The sequence below is a fragment of the Centropristis striata genome, chromosome 14 (genome assembly GCF_030273125.1).
Source record: "Centropristis striata isolate RG_2023a ecotype Rhode Island chromosome 14, C.striata_1.0, whole genome shotgun sequence".
Lineage (NCBI taxonomy): Eukaryota > Metazoa > Chordata > Actinopteri > Perciformes > Serranidae > Centropristis > Centropristis striata.
The window spans coordinates 18,655,211-18,681,991 of record NC_081530.1 but is presented as its reverse complement, the minus strand read 5'-3'; the positions used below and the strand labels follow the sequence as shown (position 1 = coordinate 18,681,991).

The 26,781-nt window shown below is 36.2% G+C and overlaps 2 protein-coding genes across 2 annotated transcripts; one reads left to right on the top strand and one right to left on the bottom strand.

Moving 5' to 3' along the window:
• Positions 1-647: 647 nt before the first annotated feature.
• On the top strand, positions 648-21,602 carry slc9a3.2 (solute carrier family 9 member A3, tandem duplicate 2). Its single transcript, XM_059349325.1, has 16 exons — positions 648-963; positions 10,816-11,118; positions 12,152-12,312; positions 13,228-13,306; positions 13,423-13,600; positions 14,157-14,377; positions 14,764-14,966; positions 16,385-16,474; positions 16,555-16,625; positions 16,706-16,835; positions 16,944-17,092; positions 17,903-18,026; positions 18,666-18,839; positions 19,349-19,403; positions 19,511-19,597; positions 20,575-21,602. Exons 1-16 carry the CDS (start codon positions 648-650, stop codon positions 20,886-20,888), a joined length of 2,655 nt encoding a protein of 884 aa, XP_059205308.1. The 3' UTR covers positions 20,889-21,602.
• A 74-nt stretch (positions 21,603-21,676) lies between these two features.
• olah (oleoyl-ACP hydrolase) lies at positions 21,677-25,581 on the bottom strand. The gene is made up of 7 exons (XM_059349324.1): positions 25,478-25,581; positions 25,201-25,382; positions 23,972-24,110; positions 23,794-23,893; positions 22,969-23,138; positions 22,157-22,239; positions 21,677-21,919 (listed from the first exon to the last, which is right to left on the bottom strand). The coding sequence occupies exons 2-7, from the start codon at positions 25,328-25,330 to the stop codon at positions 21,777-21,779; spliced, it is 765 nt and encodes a 254-aa protein (XP_059205307.1). The 5' UTR covers positions 25,331-25,382; positions 25,478-25,581; the 3' UTR covers positions 21,677-21,776.
• Positions 25,582-26,781: the final 1,200 nt, after the last annotated feature.

Below are 26,781 nucleotides of genomic sequence, written 5' to 3'. Positions count from 1 at the left end.
GTTTAATTCCATCACTTGCTTTTCAAATAGACACTATGACTGAGTAATACTCCTCATCAATAGTAGATGATTAGTAAAATCGGCGACATGCCGGTTTAACATGACAAGTAAAAATAGTCATGGTCAAAACGAAGAAACTAAGAAAATAAGATGTTGGATGAAGGAACAAATACCTGACATTAAAGAAGTTCTTATTGAGTTTATTGTTTGTAAAAGTTTTTTTCAAACAAGATATTTCCTCTAAAATTTGTGGATTTTGAGTATTTGAGTGTAAAACGATTTAAAACCTGCTTATAAAGCATCTAATCACCAATAATAAAGTAAAGGAAGAGAGCAACAAATCTTCCATTGAGTAAAGTGGCCAAACTAGCTGGTCTGGGTTCAGGGTGGGAGGAGACAGACGAGCATCAGAATGGGTTGAGCCTCACCTGCTGTAAATAGCTGTATCCTTAGCAGAGGGTTGGGGGGGCCACAATGCTCAGGCCAGACAAAGATGTGGACTTAAGTCACAACAAAGTGACCTGAGAGGGAAGGAGGAGATACAGGAAAGAAATGAAAGACTCATAATCTGCGGTTGACCTGAGGAACTTGAGTCTAAATAACAATCAGTTACAGTGAGAGTTTGTGGAGCAATTTCCCCGAAAAACATGGCAGCTTCATGGAGATTTGTACTTTTTCTCTGCATGTTGCTGATGGTGTCCAGATGCCCGAGCCTGGCCAGTGACGAAGCAGAACATGGCACTGACACGGGCGGTGGAGACACAGGCGACCATCAAGAGACCACCCCAAATTCCAGCACTGGCCACGACACCGGGCATGACACCGGGCACGACTCTGGGCATGATGGAGGTCACGGAGGAGGGCCCATCACCACTCTACCTATTGTGAGCTGGAAGTGGCACCATGTGTCCACCCCGTACCTGGTAGCCCTGTGGATCCTGGTCTGCTGGCTCTGTAAAATAAGTGAGTCCTACCAAGTCTGGTTATCTGAAGTACACCTAAAACACCTATTTTAATAGTAATGAAGGGCTAAAACTAACGATAACTTCTCAATTAATCTGTTGATTTGATTGTTATCGTGATTAATCAATAATAATGAATTAGTTGTTTGGTCTATAAAATCTCAAAAATTTGTGAAAAATCAATCACAGTCAGTGTTTTCCAAAGCCGAAGACAACGTACTTAAATGTCTTATTTTGTTTACAACTCAAATGTTTTCAGAAAAAAATATCTGAAAATATACCCATTTAAGAAGCTGAAATCAAACTTTTGTTACTTTTTTTTTGCTTAAAACATTACTTTAACTGATTAATCAATTATCGAAATAGTTGACGTTAAGTGTGATCTTCAAACTTAGTTTAGCATATTTCACATAAACCTGTGACATTAGAGGTGACATTAGATTGTAATTAGTTGGTAAATGCAGAATTCACATTTTCAAGGTAAAACTGGTTAATAGCAGCTGTGTAAGAAGTACTTTGTTAGAGTAGGAGGTACTTGTCTATAGTATCCAAACTGCATTGGATTAGGATTAAGTGGCCATGTCTGTAAAGGGGAGACTTGTTGGTACCAATAGAACCCATAGTCAAAATATAGCCTGACTTTGGAGCAGCGTTTCCCAATCCTCTCCTGGAGTGCCACTTGTCCTGCATGTTTTTAGATCCCTCCCTGAACCAACACAGCTGATTCAATTAATCAAGCAGCGTCAGGAGTTTATAACGAGTTCATGATTTGATTCAACTGTGTTGAAGCAGGGCGAGATCTAAAACATGCACCACTGTTTCTACAGGAGAGGTTTGGTAAAAGCTACTTTGGAGCATTATTTCACCCTCTTCCTGACTATATATCAAGACATGTTTGGTGCCAATAGATTCATTAGCTTGTCTAGTTTCATATGGTACATTCACTCTCTTTAAAACTAAGCCTGCTAAAGCCTCTGAAGACACTAATGTTGGCCAGGATTGCTGGCAATTGTGCAGTTCTTAGAGGGTTAAACACCATATTAATCACAGCAGAATGTTTTTACATAGTTGTCTGGAGGGGGACTTTAAAGGGTTGCTGACTCAGTCTGTAGTGGTAGAAAATCGCTATAATGTCAATGTATTTATACCATCATCCTCATTCCAAGGTTTTGGGTTTTGTCTGTAAAATAGGTATCAATTTGTGGTACTGTGAGTCATGTTATGTGTTTTCTAAGTTGTCTGCATTTGACACTTTGATTGGATTTTGTCAAAATCTACCTCTTTAATAAAGAATTAGACATATATGGGGGCCTGAGGAGAGCTTGACCTCTGTAAAATATCTCACCGGATGAAGCCAGAGTACTTGTCTTGTCCTAGAACATGGTCATTAGTATTTCATGTATACACAACAGACGCAAATGGATTGTGGCATTGTGGACAATGTAAATGAGTGAGCATGCATTCATGTGTGTGTGTGTGTGTGTGTGTGTGTGTGTGTGCATGTGTTTGTGTACACCTCCTCTGACATAAATATGGGACTGTGGCCGTCTGTATATAATGCAGGAAATGGCTGATGTTGATGAACAAACAATGAAATAAGACACAACTCAAGTGTGTTTTTTTCAAGTCTGCAAGTAGTTACAGTAGACGGATCAGCTCCAGTGTTAATCTGCTGTCAAAATGTTACAGCCATGTTTGTCCTGACAGTGACTTGCACAAGAGGTTATTGGTGATAACAAAGAAATATGTGATGTTTGGATTTATTAGATGCTATTGCAGCAACTGACATTTGTTTAGTTTTTATGAAAATAAATGCGTCTAAATGGTGCATGTTCGAAGGTTAGATACTTAAAATTTGATGAAACTTTGTTTAAATGTGTTTGAATCCAAAAAATGACTTATAAGTATGAGTTTTTACAGAAAAACGTAATACTTGTTCACTTACTTATTGCCACAAATGTTTAATAATGACAAAAATTCAGTCTTTGTCAGGTCCATGTTGAATCAAAATGTTATTATAAGTAATAACGTCATTATTAAACTCTTGTGGCATGGTAAAAGTGTGCAGACATTTCCTTTTTCTTAATTTATTTCTGAAAGCCTTGCACCTATGTGTATAATTCAGAAAGAAGTATGGGATTTTAACAATTTTCCTGGATTAGAACGATTGCATGACAGTGCAGATATCATTGAGGAGGGTTTGAGTTCACACTTGAAATTGTTTAAAGAAAAACACTATAAATAACAAAGGCTACATGGAAAGCAAACATTTGCACGGAGACTAGAGGACGTACCTGAAATGCAATCATTAAATCTGCTGTTTCATATAAGGATTGAAGTTTTATGGATACAGAGATAATAAGACTGTTGATTGTCCTGCAGCTGGAAACCATTTCTTTCTTTAAATATGTTTAAACTGGACATACACACTTTTTTAGTTTAAAAAAACAAACGGTCTTTCAAGGACCTGAAACATATTGTTTCTTAAAGTCATCTTGCATAAACTCAAACAATATGTGCACACTATTAATGTTGACTTTATACTTACTCATCATAGTTTGCAGAAGTGCAGACAATGGCACCAATTTTCTTCAGATCTCATTTCCTCTTTGCTGATTTACAATGTGAGCTTTCTTTCTTTCTCCTCACTGCAGTCTGGTCCCTCTGCTCTGTGTTAACTAAAGGACAATGGACAATAAATGGTTAGGTTAATGTACAGTCATGGAAAAAATTATTAGACCACCCTCGTTTTTCTTCAATGTATTGTTCGTTTTAATGCCTGGTACAACTAAAGGTACATTTGTTTGGACAAATATAATGATAACAACAATAATAGCTAGACTAGATATCAGCTCTTAAATTAAACTATTATGAGCTTTTTTTGTTGTTACCATTATATTTGTCCAAACAAATGTACCTTTAGTTGTACCAGGCATTAAATGAACAAGAAAGCAATGAGAAAACAAGGGTGGTCTAATCCTTTTTTCCATCACTGTATGTCACGGGTTGGAAAGCTTCCTTTTCACCTGTTAATCATAACTTATCTGAACTCACCTCATGTGGAGACATTTAGTATTCCACATTTTAGAAGTTTTTCTTTTCAAATCTTTTCACATTTACCGTCACTTCCAGTGTTCCTGATCCCCAAGATCTCTCCTCCAAGACCTCCTCTTCCTCCCACTGTACAAAAATGAAGCTAAAATGTTCTCGAAACGGGCGATGTCATCTTGTGCTGGTGGTGTCATTTGGAGCCAGAGTCTGCACCGTAGTGATGTATATAAATTTGTCCTGCATATACTCCCACCCAACCAATTGTGAGTCGATCACAGCTGTCAATCATGACATTACACCTCCGGTTCATGGCATCAAATAAGTACCGTAATCAAAATCAAACTTCAAATCAGAGAAATTAACATTTGAAGTAACATCAGAATCCATTTATTGTGAAAAATGTATTTGACATGTATTTTATTTTATTTTTTTGGTTTGGCCCGTGTCTCATCCATAACAAAGAGGAGCAGGATTTACGGCTTATATTGCATCTGGCCACCAGGGGGCGACCAAGATGTTTTATTACCAGATAGGAATGTTAAACTAGCGTACTTTTCGTATATGATATTTTTTCTAATCAGATCATGCCTCCAAATTATTATTATTTTTTTAAATGAGTCAGTGCAGACTAAAAACAACTACTAATTGTAAGCGTCACAAAATTGTGTAATTATTGCACATTATGGCATTATTAATTGTTCATTGTACAGAAGGCAAAATGATCAAACAAATACTATATTATCATACATCTGAGAAAGTTTTGGGAGCTGTAAAGTGATCTATTTTGTTGGTTATTGACCCCATATAATGTTTGTGATGTTGTAATTTAGGTTTATTTTATTGTTTTACTTATTTGAAACTCCTCAAACTGACTAGCATCAGCTGGAAATATAGTAGTAAAATGTCATTTTATCAGCATTTGTTACACTGAAGCATTTTCTGACACATTTCATTGAGCAAACATATTTTTCACAGCAGCCTGACAAACATTAACGCAACAATCCTTAACTGTATTTTTACTGTATTTACCAGACTGAAAATGACCTATTTTTTATAGTGAATTTGACCTCTGTGAGCGACCAAACATGTGCACAGAGCTGTGTCCACTTTAAAATGATTTAACGGTTTAGAAAGCCACTGTTTAGAAAGATATATTAGGCCAGTAGTTGATAAGGCTGGAAAGGGAAGTTAATGCTTGACTGTGCAGATAAATGTTTTTATAAAGACTGTTTACGGCAGTAACTGTTACGGAGTTTCATATATATTTATATATTCAGTTATGTACTCTGATTTTTTTCTCTGATAGTGGTGCGCACCTGCCTGCGTGAGAGTAATCAAATCCACAAACCAGTCCATCTTGTTAATGAAGCAATTGTCCATTGTACTGCTCAAACAGGACAGGACACCTGGCTCTAAAAAATCATCCAATCATAACGCAACAAGTTCAGTGAACCACTGCTTATGGGAATAAGTACAGTATGTACTGTAAGTACTGTAAGTAGACTGATCTACCTTCACTTTGGAGAGAACTTAATGTAGTGGTCATTTAACCTCTTATAATTCCAAGTCCTTTTTATTGAGAATTGGGGGTTGTGGGGAGTGGATGTTTAGGGGGAGATAGCAGGTCAACTATAAATACCACATAGAAGTGGTGGACATCATCAGAAAGCTGCAGCTCAACACTGTGGGTCAAGTTGTTCTGGTCAAAATAATATCTAATATTACTTATATTTCTATATCTAATAAACATGACTTAATTAATTAATTTATACATTCATCCAACCTATTAAGTTGTACAAGTATAATATAATATAATATTATAATAATATAAATATGTGTCCCTTTGAAGTCAATGTTCAACCATGTCCCATAAGTTGTTGCAGAAATGTTTGGGTTGATACCATTTGTGACACACATTTGATGCTGAATTCTGCAATTTTATTCATATCGAGAATGGATAAGTCAAGTCAAGTCAATTTTATTTATATAGCCCAAAATCACAAATGACAGATTTGCCTCAAAGGGCTTTACAGAATCTACATGGTACAACACCATCTGTCCTTAGACCCTCACATCAGCCAGGGAAAAACTCCTCAAAAACCCTTTTAACAGGGGAAAAAGAAGAAGAAACCTGAGGGAGAGAGACAGAGGAGGGATCCATCTCCCAGGACGGACAGACGTGCAATAGAAGTCGTTGTACAAAAATGGTCAGAAAACAAAAAAGAATTAAGGAAATAACAAAGGAACATGTTTACTAAGTGAATCATAGCTTTGTTATAACATAGCAGAAGTATATTTTGGGACTGCTGGAGGACAGTTTTGTCATCTCTCTCACGTCAAAGAACTTGGGATTCTTTAACCAGGATTGAGTAACGTCAGCGTCAATCATTACTCAGCACAAAGCTGGGAGACGCAGCTGGTGGAAATGTTCCCAAACACACACAGGTATTCATTCAACGTCAAATGACCTCTGCTCCATCACTTACTCCCACACACACACACATACACACACACACACCCACCCACACACACACACACACACACACACACAGAAAATGTGTCATGACAGACGTTGATGTGTTAAAGGCCCGGAAAGCACAAACAAAGTAATGCGCCTAGTGAGTGTTTCAAACGTGACTGAGTAACTGAAGATCTTTCTTAGACATCCGTTACTCCCCCTGATAATCCTCCAACACACACACACACACACACACACACACACACAACCTTGGTCATAGAGGAGATACTGTACATATAAAAGGCTGAGTCCAACATTCTGCACACTTCTGAATTGGCTGCACCGCTGCTGACCACAGACTGAGAGGACACAAAGTTACAGACTGACTGAGATAGAAAGATGGAGCACTAGAGGGGCAGAGTAGTGGAAAGATAGTGAAAGTAAATAAGAGTGAGTAAGGAGGGATAAGGAGGTGTGACACACTGTCGGCCACTTCAGTCCGTCCTCGGTACAGACACTTCATCCCCTTCACATCTGAGATAATTTCTTTGGCTCTTTTTTCACTCTTTGAACAAATGCAACGCCGTGGACATGCACACACCTGGCTCTTGGGGTCAGTGTTACTGATCTGCCTCGTCTCAGGGGTCACGACTGTGAACGGGGATGTGGTGTCCCCCCTGAAGCCGCCGCCCGAGTCCAAATTGAACTCAAATCAGACTGAACACGGCCACGGCTCCAGTCTCCTCACAGGAATACCCATCGTGACCTTTAAGTGGCACCATGTGGAAACCCCTTATATCATTGTATTATGGATATTTGTAGCTGGTTTGGCCAAACTGGGTATGTAATTGACATTTTTTACTTTTTTATGTTTATTTGTTTGTGTTTTACAAAAACAGAACAGGCAGATAAAGAGACACCAGACAGGACCATCAATAGGGATGCACCGATGCTCATATATCAGACCAATAATGACTCAAATAGCTGAATCGTGATCAATTGTGACAATAACACAAATTCTTTGTCTACAGTCATGGAAAACATTTTTTTACCATTGTTTTCTACAATTTCTTGTTAATTTTAATACCTGGTGCAACTAAAGGTACATTTGTTTGGACAAATATAATGATAACAACCAAAATAGCTCATAAGAGTTTAATTTAAGAGCTGATATGTAGCCATTTTCCATGGTTTTCTTCCAAAATCATTTTCAAGAAATTGGAGAAAACAAGGGTGGTCTAATCATTTTTTTCCATGACTGTATATACTGGAATTTTTGTACATTTGAAGTTTTAACAAGTTTGTTGCTGCATTTAAAAGCGTTGTGCCTAAACTGTAATTTATGTAAGCTTTGATTGTTTTTAGTTGGGATATTATCTAAAACGTAAATAAATCAGAATGCAATAATTTGACATTTGAAAAACTGTACAAAGATGATATATTTATCCTCTTAAAACCTACCTGCCTCCCAGTGGGTAAGGGTAGGCATGAGTTAGACTTTAAAACAGTGTTGTCTTTTTAACAGATGCAGTTCCGGTTGTGTTTTATCCACAAGAAGAAACTAAAAGATCTTACCTTTAAAATGAAGCTTCAAACTTGTATAAAAGCCTTACATTTCTTCTGTTAAAAGCTTTGGCTCACTTTTCTTCTTGGTCTAATCCTATTTTTCTCCTATCACTAAACTTACCTGGGCAGGTGGTTCTAAGAGGTTAATGTTTACCACTGTTTTGTCACTGGCATATGATGATTGATCTTATGAGATTAGAAGTTAGAAAATAGCAAAGTGTTGGCTTGTTATGTCATGCATAGTTTGGATGTTGCAGTCCGACAGATTCCTCTTTCAAACAAGATAATGTTGAGCTTTTTTTGACCAACCCAATGTCAAATAATTACAATGTTATTCTGTGTTATTCTGATCTTCCACATGTTTGCATGCGCATGAATCACTCGCATTAATTCTCAACTTTAGACACTTGATGTTAAGATGAAAGCTCATTTTGATCGATTTTTTTCTGCTCAGAATTTAAGACAGAAGACAGAATTGATTAATTTATAGGGCTCATGAGGAAAATGACTATCAGCAGATAACCACATTACTTTTGTTAGATTTTAATTCGTTCAAAGTGCAAGAACAAACAAAACCACAAATACATAAATCTGTGGGGTGAGATAAAGAAAACTGTTCCAACTTTTAACTTGACCTCTAACTGTGCAAATACTTTAGTTTTGGAAAAGGGAGTTCTTTAAATCTCATTCTGATACGCCTCTAATATTGTAACAAACAGTGTCACTTACTGCAGCAGAGTTATCAACGCGGCATCCTGTTCCTGAGAACAGAAGTTTTTTCTGTTTTTATGCATGATTGTTCACAGATTGTCAAGAGTTATAGGCTTTTTTTTATAATCACAACAAAACTTGTGAGCTTGTGTGACCTGTGAGCTGAAAGAAGTGAAAAGAGATCAAGTCAAGCAGAACTTTATTTGCATCATAAAGGAACAGTAGTAACAAACAGTAGCATAAGAACAAAGCACACAGTAGACAATAAATACTTAATATTATAAAAGAGTAAATTAAAATAAATTAAAAGTCATGTTTACTAAGCGTGGTTGAGTGGACAAGCTGATATTACCTTTTTTAGCAGTGAAATGGCTGAAGGAGTGTTTGTATCTGTTGGTTTTCTGGTCATTTAAAGCAGAAACCAGAAGAAAAGATTTGAGGTGCAGGGGTGATTTTGCTAAATACGGTCATGGAAAAAAATATTTAGACCTCCCTTTTTCTTCAATTTCTTGTTCATTTTAATGCCTGGTACAACTAAAGGTACATTTGTTTGGACAAATACAATGATAACAACAAAAATAGCTCATCAGAGTTTAATTTAAGAGCTGATATCTAGACATTTTCCATGGCTTTCTTGATAATAATTTTGGTTATTATGAATAAACCATGGAAAAGGGCTTGATATCAGATATTTTTATATATTTGTCCAAACAAATGTACTTTAAGTTGTAACAGGCATTAAAATGAACAAGAAATTAAAGAAAAATAATATTTTTTCCATGGCTGTATATATAAAGACAGACTTCTGTGGAGTCTATGATTCTGCTGCAGACCTTTTTTAATGCATTCTTCTGCTTTTGATTGAGAGAAACATACTCACAAATGAAGAAAAAAGTAAAACTTCACTCAATAAAAGTTAAACAAAGTGACCTGTTAACATTCAACTTTGCTATCTTCCTCTGCAAAAAAAAGGTGCAAGATGCATCAAATTTGCAGTTAACACTGATCTTCTACTTGTTCACTTATCTTCTCTTGGTTCCACTCTCCTGCACAAATATAAACACAGCATTGAAATGTAACAGACCTTCATCCAAAGCTACCTTAACTTAATCTTCAACGACTTTTGAATGGAACAAATCAGCACAACAGTAGTTTCGCTTTGTGGGCTGCAGAGAGAAATCAACACTGGTTCAGTAGGTTTGATTATTAAATAAGCTTTAGTGACACTTTGTCAGACCATTAAGTCACGTAACCTTAAGCAAAAGTCTGTCTTTAGTTACGCACAGAGATTTAGAAACCTTCATACACGCCACCATGCTGGTTAATCATACGCCCAGAGCAAAAAAGTGGCACTTTCTCAGTCGAGTGCAACAGTTGATGATTTGCAAATTTTGCAACCTCTCAAAGAGTTTAGTTTTATGGTTTAGTTATGATGCAATATGTTTTAAACTTTGTCAGTTAGATCTTTCTTTCAAGTCTCGTTGTTGGTTATTATTAATCTGCACTTGCTGGTTTTATGTGGTTACCTTTGTTCCTTTATTTTGCAATCAAACAGACCAAACACCGCAATCAAGAAAATGTTTTAAAAAGTGGAATACGTTTGTGATTAAAAGTGTATTGTGTGGATCAAAAAATGTGTTTGCTGATGAGCTGAATATTGTGGGCGGGACTTAACGCTGACAGATGTGAAACAGCTTGGCAGAATCCACTGATAGTAAACGGGAGATGTTGTGGAGAGTTGTGAATTTCATGGAAAAGAAGCGGGAGCGCCCACAAGACTCAGCTCAACAGCAAGCAAAAACTTTAGGATTTGTTAACAAAACTTTTGGATTTTTTTGCAGTAATACATTTTAATCCCATTTTTGTTGTACTTGCAATAAAATATTTTTGATTACAGTGTGAAAAGTTATTTTTCTCCAACCCATTCTGTTTGATTGTATAATTAGGACACAAAAGTAACACTAATGTTGTGTAGGACCCCACTACAGACTCACAGTAGATTTAATTTGTTTTTATTCAAGAAAATCTTCTCTTCTCTTCTCTTCTCCTCTCCTCTCCTCTCCTCAGTCATCGAAGCCAACCACCATGTGACCGCCATAATCCCGGAGAGCGCCCTGCTCATCTGCTTCGGCTTCATTCTGGGAGGGATAATTTGGGGCGCGGACAACAAGCAGACCTTCACGCTGACCCCGACCGTGTTCTTCTTCTACCTGTTGCCTCAAATCATCCTGGACGCAGGCTACTCCATGCCGAACAAGCTCTTCTTCAGCAACATGGGCGCCATCCTGGTCTACGCCGTCATCGGGACCTGCTGGAACGCCGCCAGCTTGGGGCTGTCACTGTGGGGGTGTCACAAGGGCGGAGCCATGGGTACGAGACTTTCACCTCATAGTAAAAGGGTCAGGATCATTTTGGGGAAAAAGAAAACAAGAGTAAAAGATAAAATGGGCATTAATCATACTGTATATCAAACTTTCATCATAGACTTCCGCTCAAAACTTTGGGGTCACTTAAAAATGCCCTTATTTTTGAAAGAGAAGCACAGTTTTTTGAAAATTAAAATAACATTAAATTGATCAAACATACAGTCTAGACATTGTTAATTTGGTAAATGACTATTAAAGCTGGAAACGGCTGATTTTCTTATGAAATATCTATTACATATTGTCTTGTGTTACAGCGGCAATTTGTGTTAATCCACGTTTATAATGTTGAAAGGCTCATTGATCATTAAAACACCTGAGCATTATGTTAGCACAGCTGAAAACTGTTTTGTGCTGATTTGAGAAGCAATAAAATGATCCTTCCTCAGGCTGGTTCAGTATCTAGAGGTAAAGTTGGAGATTTGCCCAGGTTTAAATTATTATTTCTGCCCTTGTCATTGTTTTTACTATATATTCTATTCATTTTGTAACTAATTTCATGAATACAACAGTTTGTTTTCATGAACAGTGTATCAATTCTCAGAAACAACATAAATAAACAATATAAAAGGTCCTACTCCTATACATCTCTAGTCCAAATGAGTGGCATTTTGAGAACAATTTTCCAGTTTTTTTCTGTTATATCTGTAATATATTTCTGTAATGGGTGTAGGATTACAACAAAGCCAAAGTGTGTTGGATAACGTGACTGTGGAGGCTGTAACATTTTATTCACATAATTTTAATACTCACCAAACCATTCAGTGAGCCCTGGTGCAACAGAAGCATCTGCATGTGATGTTTCTCCATTCAGGTTTCTTTTCTGTCCCAATCTGTACTTCTGTATTAATTGAGCTGGTTTGGCTATAAATATCAAATTTATTCAGAGTCAGGATTGATTTAGAAGGACCTGCTAGTTAATAATAGGGCGGTTAAAGGGCTTGGTCACTCAAACTTGTGTGTCTCTTGCTGTGCTGCAGGTGACCTGGACATCGGCCTGCTGCAGTATCTTCTGTTCGGCAGTCTGATCGCTGCTGTGGACCCCGTAGCTGTCATCGCCGTATTTGAGCAAGTCCACGTCAACGAGGTCCTCTTCATCATGGTGTTTGGAGAGTCGCTGCTCAACGACGGCGTGACGGTGGTTCGTGCGCTACAATATTTGTTTTTTGTTTTTTTGAAATGTCACCTGAGAAGCAGAACAGTTTGAGAGTTTGCTGACACATCCATCATCAGAAAGTACACTTCCAAGACATGAAGTGGGAAGAGTGCAAATATTGTGCACTTCAAAGTGAGGACTTTTACCCTGTCTGAGGTCTTGTCAACTTGCCTGAACTTTCACTGGTCAATCAAATCAAACTGCTCTTTGAGGAAGTTGATTGAATAAGAATTATTGCCAGTATGTGTTATGATCATAAAATTCCACTTTATTCATTTCCTGAAACTACAATGAGGGGTGAAAGGGAATAACAAGCTTTCATCTTTACACACCTTTCTAATGACCGACTCTGACCTCTCTGATGTTCACTGAAAACTTTATTGCACTGTTGTTATTGTTTTACGTGGTAATCATCAGAGGTTTCAGCCACATCCACACTATGGTTTCAGACACTAGATGTCAGAAATCTGCACAAAATATATAATAATTCCTGCACAATGCTGTTTAGTTTCCAGTTCTTCTTTCATTCTACCGGGACATGGCAATGACTTCATGCAAAATGCCATACTAAAGACAGTATATGAGATTTTTTAGTTTGTCCGAAACCTTAATATAATAACCAATAGTACACAATTTCCAAACTATTTCAGGAGAGATATTCACTCTATGCCAGCATAAACTGAAAAGTCTGAACCCACCAAGGTAGCTGTGAATTGATATTATTGGCCCAAATCACAGGAATTTGAAGAAATCTTGTGACAGGCAATTCAAAGACAATATAGGAGCTGCAATTAAGGAAAAATTACAAGAAGAAACATGTAGATCAGTCTAGTCTTTCATTCTTTCCCTTATCATTCCTCCTAAAGATACATTTTTTTAATTTTCTTCCTCCTTTCTTAGGTGCTCTTCAATGTATTTGATGCGTTTGTGTCACTAGGAGGAGCCAAAATTAATGCTGTGGAGATCATTAAAGGAATAAGTAAGGAGTGACATTTATTTACACATTAATAGTGAAGAATGTGAGAATGTTTTACTGTTCACTAGTTATACTGGATAAGAGGAAAATAACTTTTATCCACTTTTCTCTCTCTGCAGTTTCCTTCTTTGTGGTGGCGTTCGGCGGTTCACTGATGGGCTTTGTGTTCGGCCTGCTGATCTCTCTTGTGACCAGATGCACTAAAAACATCCAGATCATTGAGCCGGGCTTCGTATTCGTCTTGGGATACCTCTCGTACCTGACCGCTGAGATGCTCTCACTGTCTGCCATCCTGTCGTGAGTCATCCATGAAAAACACCTCATTTGTTCCACTATTTCTGTGTCCGTCTGCTTTCTGCTGGACCCATCAGCCTAATCTTTTTTGTGCAAAATTATGACTGCATTTTCAAGGACTTGATTGCAGTGATTCATACTTTTTTAAAAACCTGTTTGATTGACTGTTTTAACTGAATTTTACAAGAAATTGCATTTGCAACAAAATCACAAGTGAAAGTAATTTCTGCCATACACTTGGCTAAAAACAAGCCTAACATTGTCAGTTTCAGTCCACATTTTGGTCTTTTTTGCAGCTCAAAAAGTGGCATCCATAAAAAAAGTTTGGTCTCGTTATGAACCTGAACAGCTGCAGTTTCATTCCTTACCTTACATGTACTGATCCACTAATGTTTTGGCATGATTTGATGAATAAACACTTGGTTTTATTATCATTGTCTGCATATTTTAAAGGAGCTGAAAGAAACCCACGGCAGATATCTGCATCCTACTGCTGGCAGTTTTTCCAGGCTTAAAATGTTGAGACATATTTAATTTATTTCTATGTTTTTGTCTGTAGGATCGTCTTCTGTGGCATGTGCTGCCAGAAATACATCAATGCAAACATGGACGAGAGGTCTGTCACCACAGTCAGATATGTCATGAAGGTTTTAGCCAACGGGTCAGAAACCATCGTCTTCGTGTTCCTCGGCATCTCGGCCATCGACAAGACAATCTGGGTTTGGAACACGGGCTTCATCCTCCTCACGCTCCTCTTCATCTTTGTGTACAGATTCATCGGTGAGATTCTTTTGTCTTTTGCTGTCAGTTTTGAGTGCCAACGAAGACTTTATTTGCAAAACCATTCTGAAAATAAATAAAAGAATACCACTGTGATTAATATTCCTTTGAGTACAAAGTAAAAAATATTATTTAAAATTAAAAGTCAACCCAAAAAAAAACCTAAATCTCATTTATGTTGGGTTTTATAAAGAAGAAAATTAAAAACAGGTGGCAAGTTCTTGTCTCCCGTTCAGATTATTATTCCATTTCACAATCCTTTGAAAAACAACTAAGAATGGAGAAGAAAAAGAAAAATAATTTTTTTTCCAATTTGGAAATAAAAAATACACATGATGTCAATGATGTCAGAGGACACGAAAAAAGTCTTTGTTTGTGTACGACAGGTGTCTTTTTCCTCACCTGGATCCTGAACAAGTTCAGGCTGGTCCCCTTGGAGTTTATGGATCAGGTGATTATGAGCTATGGTGGCCTGCGAGGGGCTGTGGCGTACGGCCTGGCTACGATGCTGGACGGGAACAAGATAAAGGAGAAGAATCTGATGGTCTGCACGACTCTCATTGTCGTGTACTTCACTGTCATCCTTCAGGTAAACACTTTTCTGACTTGTAACCGAGCTAAAATAGTGTATTCATACATTTGTTTTTTTGTAGTTTTCCAGAACACATAATAGCTTAATTTGGCACATTAATTGCTTGAATCTCTATTCTGAATATCAATATTCAAATGCTGCACAGTTTTTTGTTGTTCAATGCCTACTTCTTCCTAAAGAGATTGTTTACATTCAATGAAATGGGCTTGTATGGGCCGTTTTTATGCACGTCAATCCATTATGTTTAAACCCACTATTTCTGCAAAGTTGCAGATAAAAATGAGGCTACTAATATCATTAGTATTAAACTATTACTACTACTTAAATTCCAGTGGCGGCTGCGAAGGATTGTTTCAGAATCACGTCATCCAAACATTTTCCATAACTCCAGAGCGTTTTCTAAAAGTCCAAAAGTCAAAATTAATTGGAACAACTACAACATATTACGGTTTGTTGCCGTTAAGTAGTTCAATAATAACATTTTCATTGTGGTCAAAAAACTGTTTGCTCTCCAGTTTGCTGCACACAAAGGGAGACATGCATCTGTATTAAAGTGGTGTGTGTAGCAGCAATCTAACACCATCATAGATTACATTTAATGTATAACCACAATATAGAAAAATCATTTTTGGCTCTAACATTATCAACTAAATAGCTTAAGTCTTTAAAAAAATGTTTAAATATATCATATCATGTATGTGCACGACTGCAGAAAGATGTCAAAGAAAGCTGATTTCTCTTATATAATTGAATTAATCATTTTATTTTAATTGAGGACTTTTTTATTGTCATGACAATAGAATATTACAACAGACATTCAAAGCTTCTTTAACAAACCTCAGTAGAAATGTACGTTGCTTTGGATAAAAGCATCTGCTAAATTACATTGTAGAACATGGGTCTCAAACTCGCGCACCGCGGGCCAATTGTGGCCCTTGTGACAATATTTTGTGGCCCTCACCTTGATATTAAAGTTTAATGTGAGTTTTATATGAATGGCACTTTACCGTTTTGTGTGTGGAGGGTCCCTTTATTGCACAAGCTGGAGTTTATTTTCTGCCGTGTTGTTGTTACCGGAAGAAGTGGAAATGTTATGTAATTTAATTTTGTGTCTTTTTTTGGTAATTTTGTGTCTATTTTTGGTAACTTTGTGTCTTTTTTTAAGTAATTTAGTGTTTTTCAGTCATTTTGTGTCTTTTTTTTGGTCATTTTGTGTCTTTTTCAAGTAATTTAGTTTTTTTCTATCATTTTGTGTCTTTTTTTAGTAATTCTGTCTTTTTTGGGTCATTTTGTGTCTTTTTTTGGTCATTTTGATACTGCCTCCAGCGGCCCCCAGGTAATTTGAGTTTGAGACCCCTGTTGTAGAACGCTCAATTCTTTAAAAAAAAAGGCATTTGGTACTTTTTCTGTTGCAGGGAATGACGATGAAACCTCTGGTGAAGTGGCTGAAAGTTAAGAGAGCTGCTGTAACGGAGCTCACGCTCATAGAGAAATTGCAGAGCAAGGTAGAGCTCAAGATTAAGCATCAATAAGAAACACCAGGCTGCAGTCCAATGGTTATAAACCATCTCTTCTTGATTTTCAGGTGTTTGATCACATGCTTGTTGCCATAGAAGACATATCTGGACAAATAGGACACAACTACATGAGAGACAAGTATGTAAAGATTTAAAAAGATTTGTCATGTGATTTACTGTTTGAATAAAGCTACAAAGATCTCTTCTATTGCTGTGAAGGTGGAATCACTTTGAGGACAATTGGATGTCGAGGGTTTTGATGAAGCCGTCGGTGAGGAAGAACCGCGACTACGTCTTCAACGTCTTCCATCAGCTGAACCTCAAGGACGCTATGAGCTACGTGGCGGAGGTGAGGGTCAAATGCTTCATGTGTTTCAAGTATACGTTAACGTGTATTTTGTTAATGGCATTAAAAGAAACAGTTGGTAAAGAAAGTCCTCTGGCTGTGATGTTGCAGGGTGAGCGTAGAGGCTCTCTGGAGTTTGTCCGCAACGAAAAGGCGACCGTCGACTTCAAGAAGAAGTTTGGTGACGATTTCTCCGAGGTCATGCCCGACATCATGGCCGACACGTCAGACGATTACGATACAACGTTGCCAGGTGACAGGTGAGTAAATGCTCGTACCAGTTTAACGCCACAATCACAGAGGCTGCAAGGTTGTCTACATACATGCATATTTCATTTAAAGTGTTTTATTGTGGAGTATCTATTTTCAAAGATGACATGTTATTGCCCTGATTTCTTCCCTTGCAAACATGAAGTCAAAAACACAAAAGAAGAACACTCTACAAAGTATAATATTAATTAAAAAAAAGAAAGAAATACTAATTTATAATAATTTATTAAAATAATATAAATTATCATAATACTCATAATAAAAGCAATAAAAAATACCCAAGAATATAGTTTTAAAAAATTGTTCTAATAATAAAGAAATTAAATGTAATTACATAAAATTAAATAAATAAAAATTACAATAATAAATAGTAATAATAGTAATAGATAAAATAAAATAAAACAAACAAAAATAAGGCAAAACAATAAAAGATATATGAATAAATCAATCAATGAATTAATTAAAAACAATGAAAATTCTATAACTTTAATAACATCACCTGCCAATATTCTTGCCTACATATCAAAGAAAAGCACAATTCCTCTAACCAATAACCAGCTGTACACTATTCCCTTTATCTATCCCAACCCCACCTAAATACAAGCATATTTAAAAATCATACACCAAAAACATATTTACTATTTAGAAGTTGATAATTAGGGTTGGGCTGCTCAGATGCTGCTCTCTGGTGACCACAAGCAGTCACAGCAGTTTGTATTAGAGGCATAAATTCTTAGCTGTGCTTTGAGTGTAATAAAGACGTATTAAAGTAACTGACACAATGTTTTTTCCTGCTGTAGAAGAGACCCGGTGCCCACAGTGAGCCTGGAAATGCACGAGCAGACCATGAACGGTATGAGGGAGTCAGAGGATGTAAACAGTCACCACCTGCTGCAGCAGCATCTGTACAAGGGCAGGAAACAAGTGAGCATTTCCAGTCACATCACAATACAGACTGCTTTCATGACATTTGATTTCACTTTTATGTAGTAAAATAACTCGCAGGAGACAGATTTAAGGTCTAGGGTCTAAGGTCTAAATATCCTGATCTATAGTCCTTATTATGCCTTATGTCCTGTTTTTCGTTATCTCTAGCAGGGAATTCCTTAGTCAAGTCTGAGCAAAAATGGCTGCCAGGCTCAAGCTTTACATTACATTCCCAACCCAACATTTGTGTGTAGGAAGGGAAGCTATTTTTTCAATTAAATGGTTAGGTATTGAGCCAGTTTGCGATGAGAAAGCTATGGCGTCCGACTGCTGTGCTGTATCCTACATTTCCTATAATGCTTCGCCACCTGCTTTCTAATTGCCCACATCTATAAAACCCTAGACACTCAGATTGTAATGCAAAATAAACCTTTATCAGCGTTAGTTTTTCAAACTCTTTGGAATCAACAGAAGAATTTAAACAGCTGTTTTTACAGGTCGGAGTCGGAGTGTCCCTTTAAAAACAATGTCTAAAACTTCTGATCAACTTTCTGAATGAGTTAAAAGTTAGAGATCGTTTCTCCTCCTCTCATTCTGACTCTTTTTTTATTTTACTCCTTTTTTTCTGGCGTGTAGCACCGGCACAGGTACAGCAGGACACATTTCGATGTCAACAAAGACGAAGGGGAAGTGCAGGAGATCTTCCAGAGGACCATGAGGAGTCGTTTGGAGTCCTTCAAGTCTGCGAAGATGGGTGTGGCTCCACCAAAGACAATAAGCAAGCACCAAAAGAAAGACCAGCCGCAGAAGGTAATGTTTATGATACAGTAAAACATTAAAGGAATCCAAAAGGGCTGGATATGAAACCTCAATAGTTTTTTGGTAGCAACTAATTGGTGTATCAAGAAATAGTCATCAAATATCTAGATAGATTTATAATCTTAAAATAAAATATATTTAATGTTAAAATAGTCCCTGATTTAAATCATAATTTAATCACAAATTTATATCGTGTAAGCTTTGGTTTCTTATGTTAAATCTAAACAGATTTTTGCAGGAAACATGATTATATTTAATAAAGTAACATAATAAAAAGATACCAGTTTGATTTTATACCAAAATTCGGCACTAGAACAAAAAATTGCAAATAATACTCGGTCGTAACAGTCAAAACATGTATTTTGAGAGCTTCTTATATAACATGTATAATTAAATAATGTTTTTTATAATATATAAAACAAATGTGTATAATGGTTTTGCTTTTGACATTTTGTAACTTTGTTTAAGAAGAAATAAATTGACTATTCTACCCCCTGCAGTTGCCAAATGGAAAATCAATGGACAAAAGTAGAAGTTACCATTCTGGTGATGAAGGTTTGTATCTGTGTTTCAGTTTAAAAAACTACACATAAGACCAATTATCAAAGTGCTTCATGACAGCCCTGTTGTGGTTGTTGTTGTTGTTGTTGTTTTTTTTCTAGATTTTGAGTTCTCAGAGGTAGACAGCGCCTCTGGTTTTGAGGCGTCCGGCAGTTCGTTCCCCATGAGGGTCACATACAGAGCTGGAGGTAAAATAAATCCATCATGTCTAATAATATTCATAACTATGTTCTCATTAGTTTATAACCAATCACGAGTTTAGGACAAAACCTTCATGTATTCTTCATGTAAACTGTATTCTAGTTCATGTAAAAATTAAATCAGAAAAGTAAGTAAAGGTGTCAAATAAATGTAGCGGAGTAAAGTGTATAATATTTGGATCAAACATGCAGTGGAAAGTAAAAAAAAAAAAGAAATTCTGTGCCCAAGACTACTTTAGTACAGCACTGCTCCCAGTAGACAACACAAATCAGACATTGACAATCACTGCACTATAAACACTGTACAATGTTTCTATAAATTAACTGATACAGTCATGGAATACATTATTAGACCCTTGTTTTCTTCAATTTCTTGTTCATTTTAATGACACTTAAGGTACATTTGTTTGGACAAATATATATATAGCTCATAAGAGTTTAATTTAAGAGCTGATATCTAGACATTTTCCATGGTTTTCTTGATAATAACCAAAGTCATTATGGCTAGATATCAGCTCTTAAATTAAACTCTTATGAGCTATTTTTGTTGTTATCTTTAAAGCAAGGAGAAGACAGGGGTGGTCTAATAATTTTTCCCATGACTGTACGTGCAATATTATCTGTGCAATGATCCATATCCAACTGCTGACTCCGTCTACATTGTTTAGATGTTCCTAAAGTTTTTTTTGTTTTTTTTAATTGTTAATACTTTTTATATATTTCTACTTGTTTATATTGTAAATTGCTACTATTTTATTACATTTTTTTACTTGTTTATTTGCTTATATTTCTAGTTTTGTTTCTGTGTACTATTTATTGGTTTTTGCTGTCCACTTTGCTGCTGTAACACTTGAAATTTCCCCGCTGTGGGGCTAATAAAGGAAATCTTAATCTTAACCTTAAGTAAATGTAGTTACTTTTCACCAGTGTCTTGATTCACTTATCAGTTTCTTTCTCTCTTTCAGCTGGAATCGAGAACCCGGCCTTCATGCCGGAGCTGGACCCCATGTCAGCGGTGGAGATCCCTCCGTGGCTGGCGGAGGCGGAGCTCGACAGCAGCATGGTGGCTCCGTCGCAGATGGCCCAGCTGAGGCTGCCGTGGACGCCCAGCAACCTGCGGCGCCTGGCTCCTCTCCGCACCAGCACTCGCTCCACCGACTCCTTCGCTCAGGCCGACATTCCCAACACGCAGCAGTGGGGCAACGAGCCGCGTCCACCTCCTCCTCCTCCTCCTCCCCCTCCACAGCCTCCCTCTCACAGAGACGGTAGCCACATGTAGCAGCATCTCACCTTCTCTTCACCTCAGACTTTGAAACGTCAAAATATTGACTAGGGAATGTTTTCTTTTCCGTGGCGTTGCTTAATCTCACTCCAAGTCTTTAGAAGAAACATTCACAGTCCCACAACCTTTGTGCCTTTGTCTTCAGCTTATCCTGTTCTAACTTCACTCCTCACTGAGCACAGAGGAGCCAGAGACCCTGAGTGGCTTTTATTCACCAGCACGTTGAACATTGTCATATTTTCTCCACTGGCTCTAAGAAAACCAGTCAGACATTGAAAATCAGACCTTTTTGAATCCCTGAATGTGATGCAGAAAGCATTTTTAAAGATTGTAGATATTTATGTTGTTTATAAAGATGATAAATTTAATTAAGAGTGATATGAAAATAATCTCTTTAATCTGAATTTTAACATTTTTGCGTGTTTTCTTATTTGCCTCAGAACAGAACTGGAATATTAAACTTGAAGAATGAAACCATTGTAAAAAAAAATTCACATATATGATAATTATATTTATTCACAAATGAAGATTTTGTGGACATTTCCAATATCTCAAATCTACGCACAAGCAAACAGAAACATATATTATATGTGCCTGTGGTCTGATGTATAAGAATTTAAAATGTGGATTTAGAAATTAAAAATTTAAGAAAAATACGTATTTGTGGAGTCATTTACACTGTGTATCAAGTAAAAAATTACTAGAAAATAAATTCACAGCTACTTAAATAATTCACTAAAATGCCACATACGCTTTTCTCTATTTGATATAGTTTAACCTGTTCATTTTTAATGCATGAAATATATTGAGAATTTATTTCCATCACAATGAATTAGTAAAAAAACAACATTTAAGTCATTAGATACAATATAAACAGTGATTTCATTATAAATAGTCCATTTCTGATGTTTCCACCTGCTTTGTGATGTAGTCCAATATAATCCTTTCATTTCCAGAATCCTTCAGGTAGAAATGAGATCCATCGAACATCCTGACAGTGAAATCACCTGACGTGATGCTTTTCCAAGCTAAAACACATGAACATACAGTACAATATTATGTTAAAGTATTTGCTTGTTTTCAGGAGATAGAGAGTCCCTGAGTAGTTTTTCTTTTGTTTTAAACAGGATTATTTGTGTTTCTGCTAAACCCAGACAAAAGTAAAAACCAAGAAACTGATATTGAGCATGTAGAAAGCTGCACGATCCCTGTCTATAGTAGAGTAGAGTGATAAAGCGAGGGCTGCAGGACACGAGAGGACTGACCTTGTAAGTCGTGAGGAATGTCCTCCTTTCCATCAAAACACGTGACGGGGCAGGAGAGGAGCGGACTGTCTGGCTGGTTGCACCTGCAGGAAAGTCAGAAACTCCACTTACTACAGACATTTGTTGTAGTTTTTTAATTTATTCACGCTTATGCATTGAATAAGTGCCCTTTAAATACATATATGTACTCAACTGTGGCCTGCAAAGAGTGTTTATCACAAATAATTTAAAATGTATGTTATGTTATGTATGTAAATTATGTAAAAACGGATTCAATTAAGAGGAGATACTCCAGATGAATAGGGTCGTTTTTATATAACTTATATATATCATGATGAAACTTCCCCGGTTTGTTATTTACATAAAGACAATATTTGTTTGCATTACAAGTTGTCTGAAATATAATGTTAAGCTATGCAAATTAGGTGTGAACATCTGTTCATCTGTATTTTTTTGACATAATACATTCAAAGTTGTGAAGGAGGTTGTGATATCTTCTTTTATCATTTCAGAAATCACCAAATACTGTCAAAAGCCATTTAAAGAAATCTATTTTTGCCATGTTTTTAGGAACAAAAACATTCTAAAAATCAGGGGTTGAATGATATAAAGACAAAGCTCTCTGCAAAAACCTTCAGAATATAGTTAGGAATAAAACTGAAGTTTGTTTTAATGTTTTCTTTCCACGATCCTGAGAGAAGATATGTTAAGGGAAAAAAATAGCCCAAAACCTCAAAAATTGACCAGTGCATGAAAAAACAATGTTTTCACCGGTCGTGTTTCGCCGTAAGGGAACAAAGCCATCAGCTCACCTGTAGTTCTCCACAACGTGCAGGTCGGCCTTCAGCGCAGGAAGGAAGAGCTTCAGGACCTCAGGGTTCGCCAGCAGCTCTGGAGGAGTTCCTCCGATCGAAATCATCCACTTGAGAAAATCGTCGTCAGATAACTCGCTTCTCTTTGGGGCTTTGATACGCGTCTCTGACTGCAAGATGTACATAATATATATCATCAACACCAAACCCTTGTCTTATATTAAACAGTCCCAACTATAAGTGTATCAGTGGTGGAAGAAATATTCAGATCCCTTATTTCAATAAAAGTACTAATACCACACTGTGAAATTACTCCACTACAAGTAAAAGTCCTGCATTCAAAACATACTGAAGTAGAAGTACAAAAGTATCAGCATCAAAATATAGTATATATAAAATATCAGAGGTAAAAGTACTCTGGTCGTGCTGCAGAATGACGTCACTTAGGTTGTTTTATATATAAAATAAAGGAGGCAATAAATATATATATATATAAATAAATTTAAAAAACTGGCCTGTGAACTGTGATGGATTAAATGCAATGATTTTTTATTTTTCTTATGGCAGTATTGCACCGAACATATCACAACTGGACTGACTGATTTACCTCACTAAAAAAAGTATTAATATTATGTAAATCAGGCACATTTTCAGCCTTATAATGAAGGTTTAGTTACCTGCTCTATGATTCATTTTTAAGAAATGTGCAAAGAATTGAACATAAACTGAAATCTGGACATTAGTACATACTATATATATTAATACTGACTGATACTGCATGGATAGTCCTGCCTAAATACAGTTAAATGTAACAAATAAACTCACATAAGGTGCAGAGGCACCAGAGAGGAAGATGTGAACCGGTTCCAGGTTGTGCTGTCTCTTCAGAGCATCGGCCACGGCGAAACTGGTGAATGCACCGAAACTGAAACAGCAGGAGGAGAGTGCAGACGTTATGAGAAAAGGCAGGTTGTTACTTTTAAAATCTTTATTGTTGTCATACCTGTGTCCAAACAGAGCAAACGGCTTCTCTTTCAGCGCCGGTAACAACACACCGATCACCTCGTCCACGATCTGCTGCATGCTCTGAAAGAACGGCTCTTTTGCTCGACTCTCTCTGCCTGGAAGCTTGACAGCAAACACTGAAAGTGACAAAGAAGTATAATCATATTGTAACATGTCTAGACTTTGCTGTCACAGTACAAGGATATCATTTTAACACTTGTGCCTCACAGTTGGTCTGGTGTCCTCAGAGGACAAAAAAATGCCAGTGTCAAAATACTGCCAGAAAAATTTGATGCATTATTTTCCACGTTTCCACATCAGTCTCTATCAAAACTACCAAATGTTCATTAATTTTCAAAAATTTTACACTGTAAATGCCTTTTGTTTATTTACAAAATTATTACTGGCATAATCATTTTCTGTATACTAATGCAAGGGGTATTTTTTACTGGCTGGTATGTGTCAATGATTAGCAACAAAAAATATTTTAATGCATTTAAATGTTTTTATGCAGTGTCAAATTAAAAAGAAAAAAAATCCAACTTCTTACCTTAGAGGCTGAAAATATCCTGTTTTAGAATTGCTATTTTAAAAAAAACATTTATTAATGCTATTTTTCACTTAAAAATGTAATTTAATTTTTTTAACTAACATCAGTCGATGATTTTCTTTTTATATTTTTTCATGCTTTTGTATAAAAAAAGTATTAAAAAACTAGTCTTATAGATATTGTTGCATTACATCAAACATTGCAGTGCTCCATAATAGAGCAGCATTAACTGAAAAAAACAAGATTTTTTTTTTTGCCCCATTACCTCAATTAATAATAAAAAAATGTATACATTTTTAAAGTCAGAACTCTGAATGAAAGCCTGGTATAATAAAATGCATTATTTTATACTGTAATGGCTGTGGGATCAAAAATTATGGTTTTTAATGGGTTTCAATTTATTATAGATGTGTTATAAAAGCTTAGGTCAACTTCCAAAATCGGAAAAAAATAAAATAAAATAAAAAAATTATTGCTATATATATTTACAAAGCTAAAACTATAAAAATAATAATAATAATTACCCGAGTGCGGATAAGCGGTTAAGGATAATGAATGAATTAATTTGAAAGCCCAAAATGTTAGTCTAGTGGCATAAAATTAAGTTAAATTTCACAGAATTTTTTTGTGTGAATATAAAGCACATATTATAGATAACCAGTGCAAAGTGCAGTTACCTTCTATGGAGCTGCTGAGGACGTTTCCCCAGCGTGCATAGTGCATGGAGCCTCCACCTGCCCAGGGGAAGCAGACGAGCCTGGCCACAGCATCCGGACTCTTCTTAAAGCAGCTGATCACCTTTTCCATATTAATTCAACACAAGAGTGAAGATCCAGTACTGAGTCACACCTGCTGCAATCTGCGAGGAAACACATATAATACTGCTGCTTCACCAAAACAAACCACCTTAGATTAAAGCATGTAGGGGTTATTATATTTATTATAAATTCTCACCTGTTTGTTGCTGGCAGCTCCATCAATTTCTTTCTGGAAAACAACTCATGTTGAAGTGCAACATTTCCTGGTTATTTTCTTCTATGGTTTACTTATGGAGCTGCTGTTAGAAATCATATATGTGGATTCTGGAGACATCTACAGTATGGAGTGTGTATATTCAGATGAATACACTGTGGCTTTTATTAGCTCCTGTCATACTTTGTATAAAAAGAAGACAAAAGAACAATTTAATAATTTTAATTTTTAATCTAATACCTGGATGGACAGGACACGATAGAAAACTACAATCTGAATTACAGTTATTTCAAAACATGACGTAAATAGTTGAGAAAAAGTTTACCGGACGTGACGTTGTTTTCCACAGTTGGTATTTCCTGACGGATTTCCCTCGGTGGAAGAAGAGGAGGGAGCTACAGCCTCGTCAAGTTAGACATATTTAAGCAGTCTAACACCGGAAATCTCATAAATTAATGGATATTATAGAAATGTACATGCAGTGATATAATTCCAAGTAAAAGTAGCAATACGACAGTGTAAAATTCTAAATTTTAAGTAAAAACCCTGCATCCATATGTCAAATATGTTCAGAAGTAGGTCATAATCAGATATAAGTCCTTAAAGTATCAGTACATGTCAGTACAAATTATGCAGAAACGCCCTTTGACAGACTTTATATTATTATATAATTTTATTATGATGATTTAAGGAGTATTTTAATGGTGTCTTTTGTCAGTGTGGAGCCAAATTGGAACATATTTATATCCTAATGAGAAGTTTAATACATATCTGCAGTGGTTCCCAGTCTGAGGGGTTGTGTACAGAGTTGTAAAGCAGAAATACAATATATTGTTGAAACTAATTGTTTTTCATTAGGCTGATATTTCCAATCTAAACCTTTAAAAACATTCAAAAAAGAAGGAAAAATACATCTTGGGTGAGTATAGTATTTTAAGTAGTTTATTTTACAATGGAAATAAAATAAGCAAAGGTAAAGATCACTTCCCCCCCTTAAAATTTCAAAAAATATTGAGATAAAATCGTCATCATAATTGTGTAATGAAAATCTGATATTGTGATAGGTCCAATTTAAACTATAAAATAAAATTAACAGCTACAGCAGATGCCTGAGGGTTATATTGGTATTTGCATTAAACATTTTATCTTATACTATTATTATAACCATTATTAATAGTTTAGAACAAATATAGAATAGAATAGAATAGAATAGAATAGCCTTTATTATCATTGTACATAGCACAACGAAATTAGACTGCAACTCCCATAGTGCATAAAACAAATTA

Bases quoted from the DNA above. Each gene is read 5' to 3' on its own strand.
- slc9a3.2 (XM_059349325.1), top strand. From the start codon at position 648: ATGGCAGCTTCATGGAGATTTGTACTTTTTCTCTGCATGTTGCTGATG. The intron at 964-10,815 runs GTGAGTCCTACC...TCCTCTCCTCAG, and splicing joins CTGCTGGCTCTGTAAAATAA to TCATCGAAGCCAACCACCAT. The intron at 14,967-16,384 runs GTAAACACTTTT...TTTCTGTTGCAG, and splicing joins ACTTCACTGTCATCCTTCAG to GGAATGACGATGAAACCTCT.
- olah (XM_059349324.1), bottom strand. From the start codon at position 25,330: ATGGAAAAGGTGATCAGCTGCTTTAAGAAGAGTCCGGATGCTGTGGCC. The intron at 24,111-25,200 runs GTAACTGCACTT...TGTCACTTTCAG, and splicing joins CCTCAGCAGCTCCATAGAAG to TGTTTGCTGTCAAGCTTCCA. The intron at 22,240-22,968 runs GTGAGCTGATGG...ACTTTCCTGCAG, and splicing joins CACGTTGTGGAGAACTACAG to GTGCAACCAGCCAGACAGTC.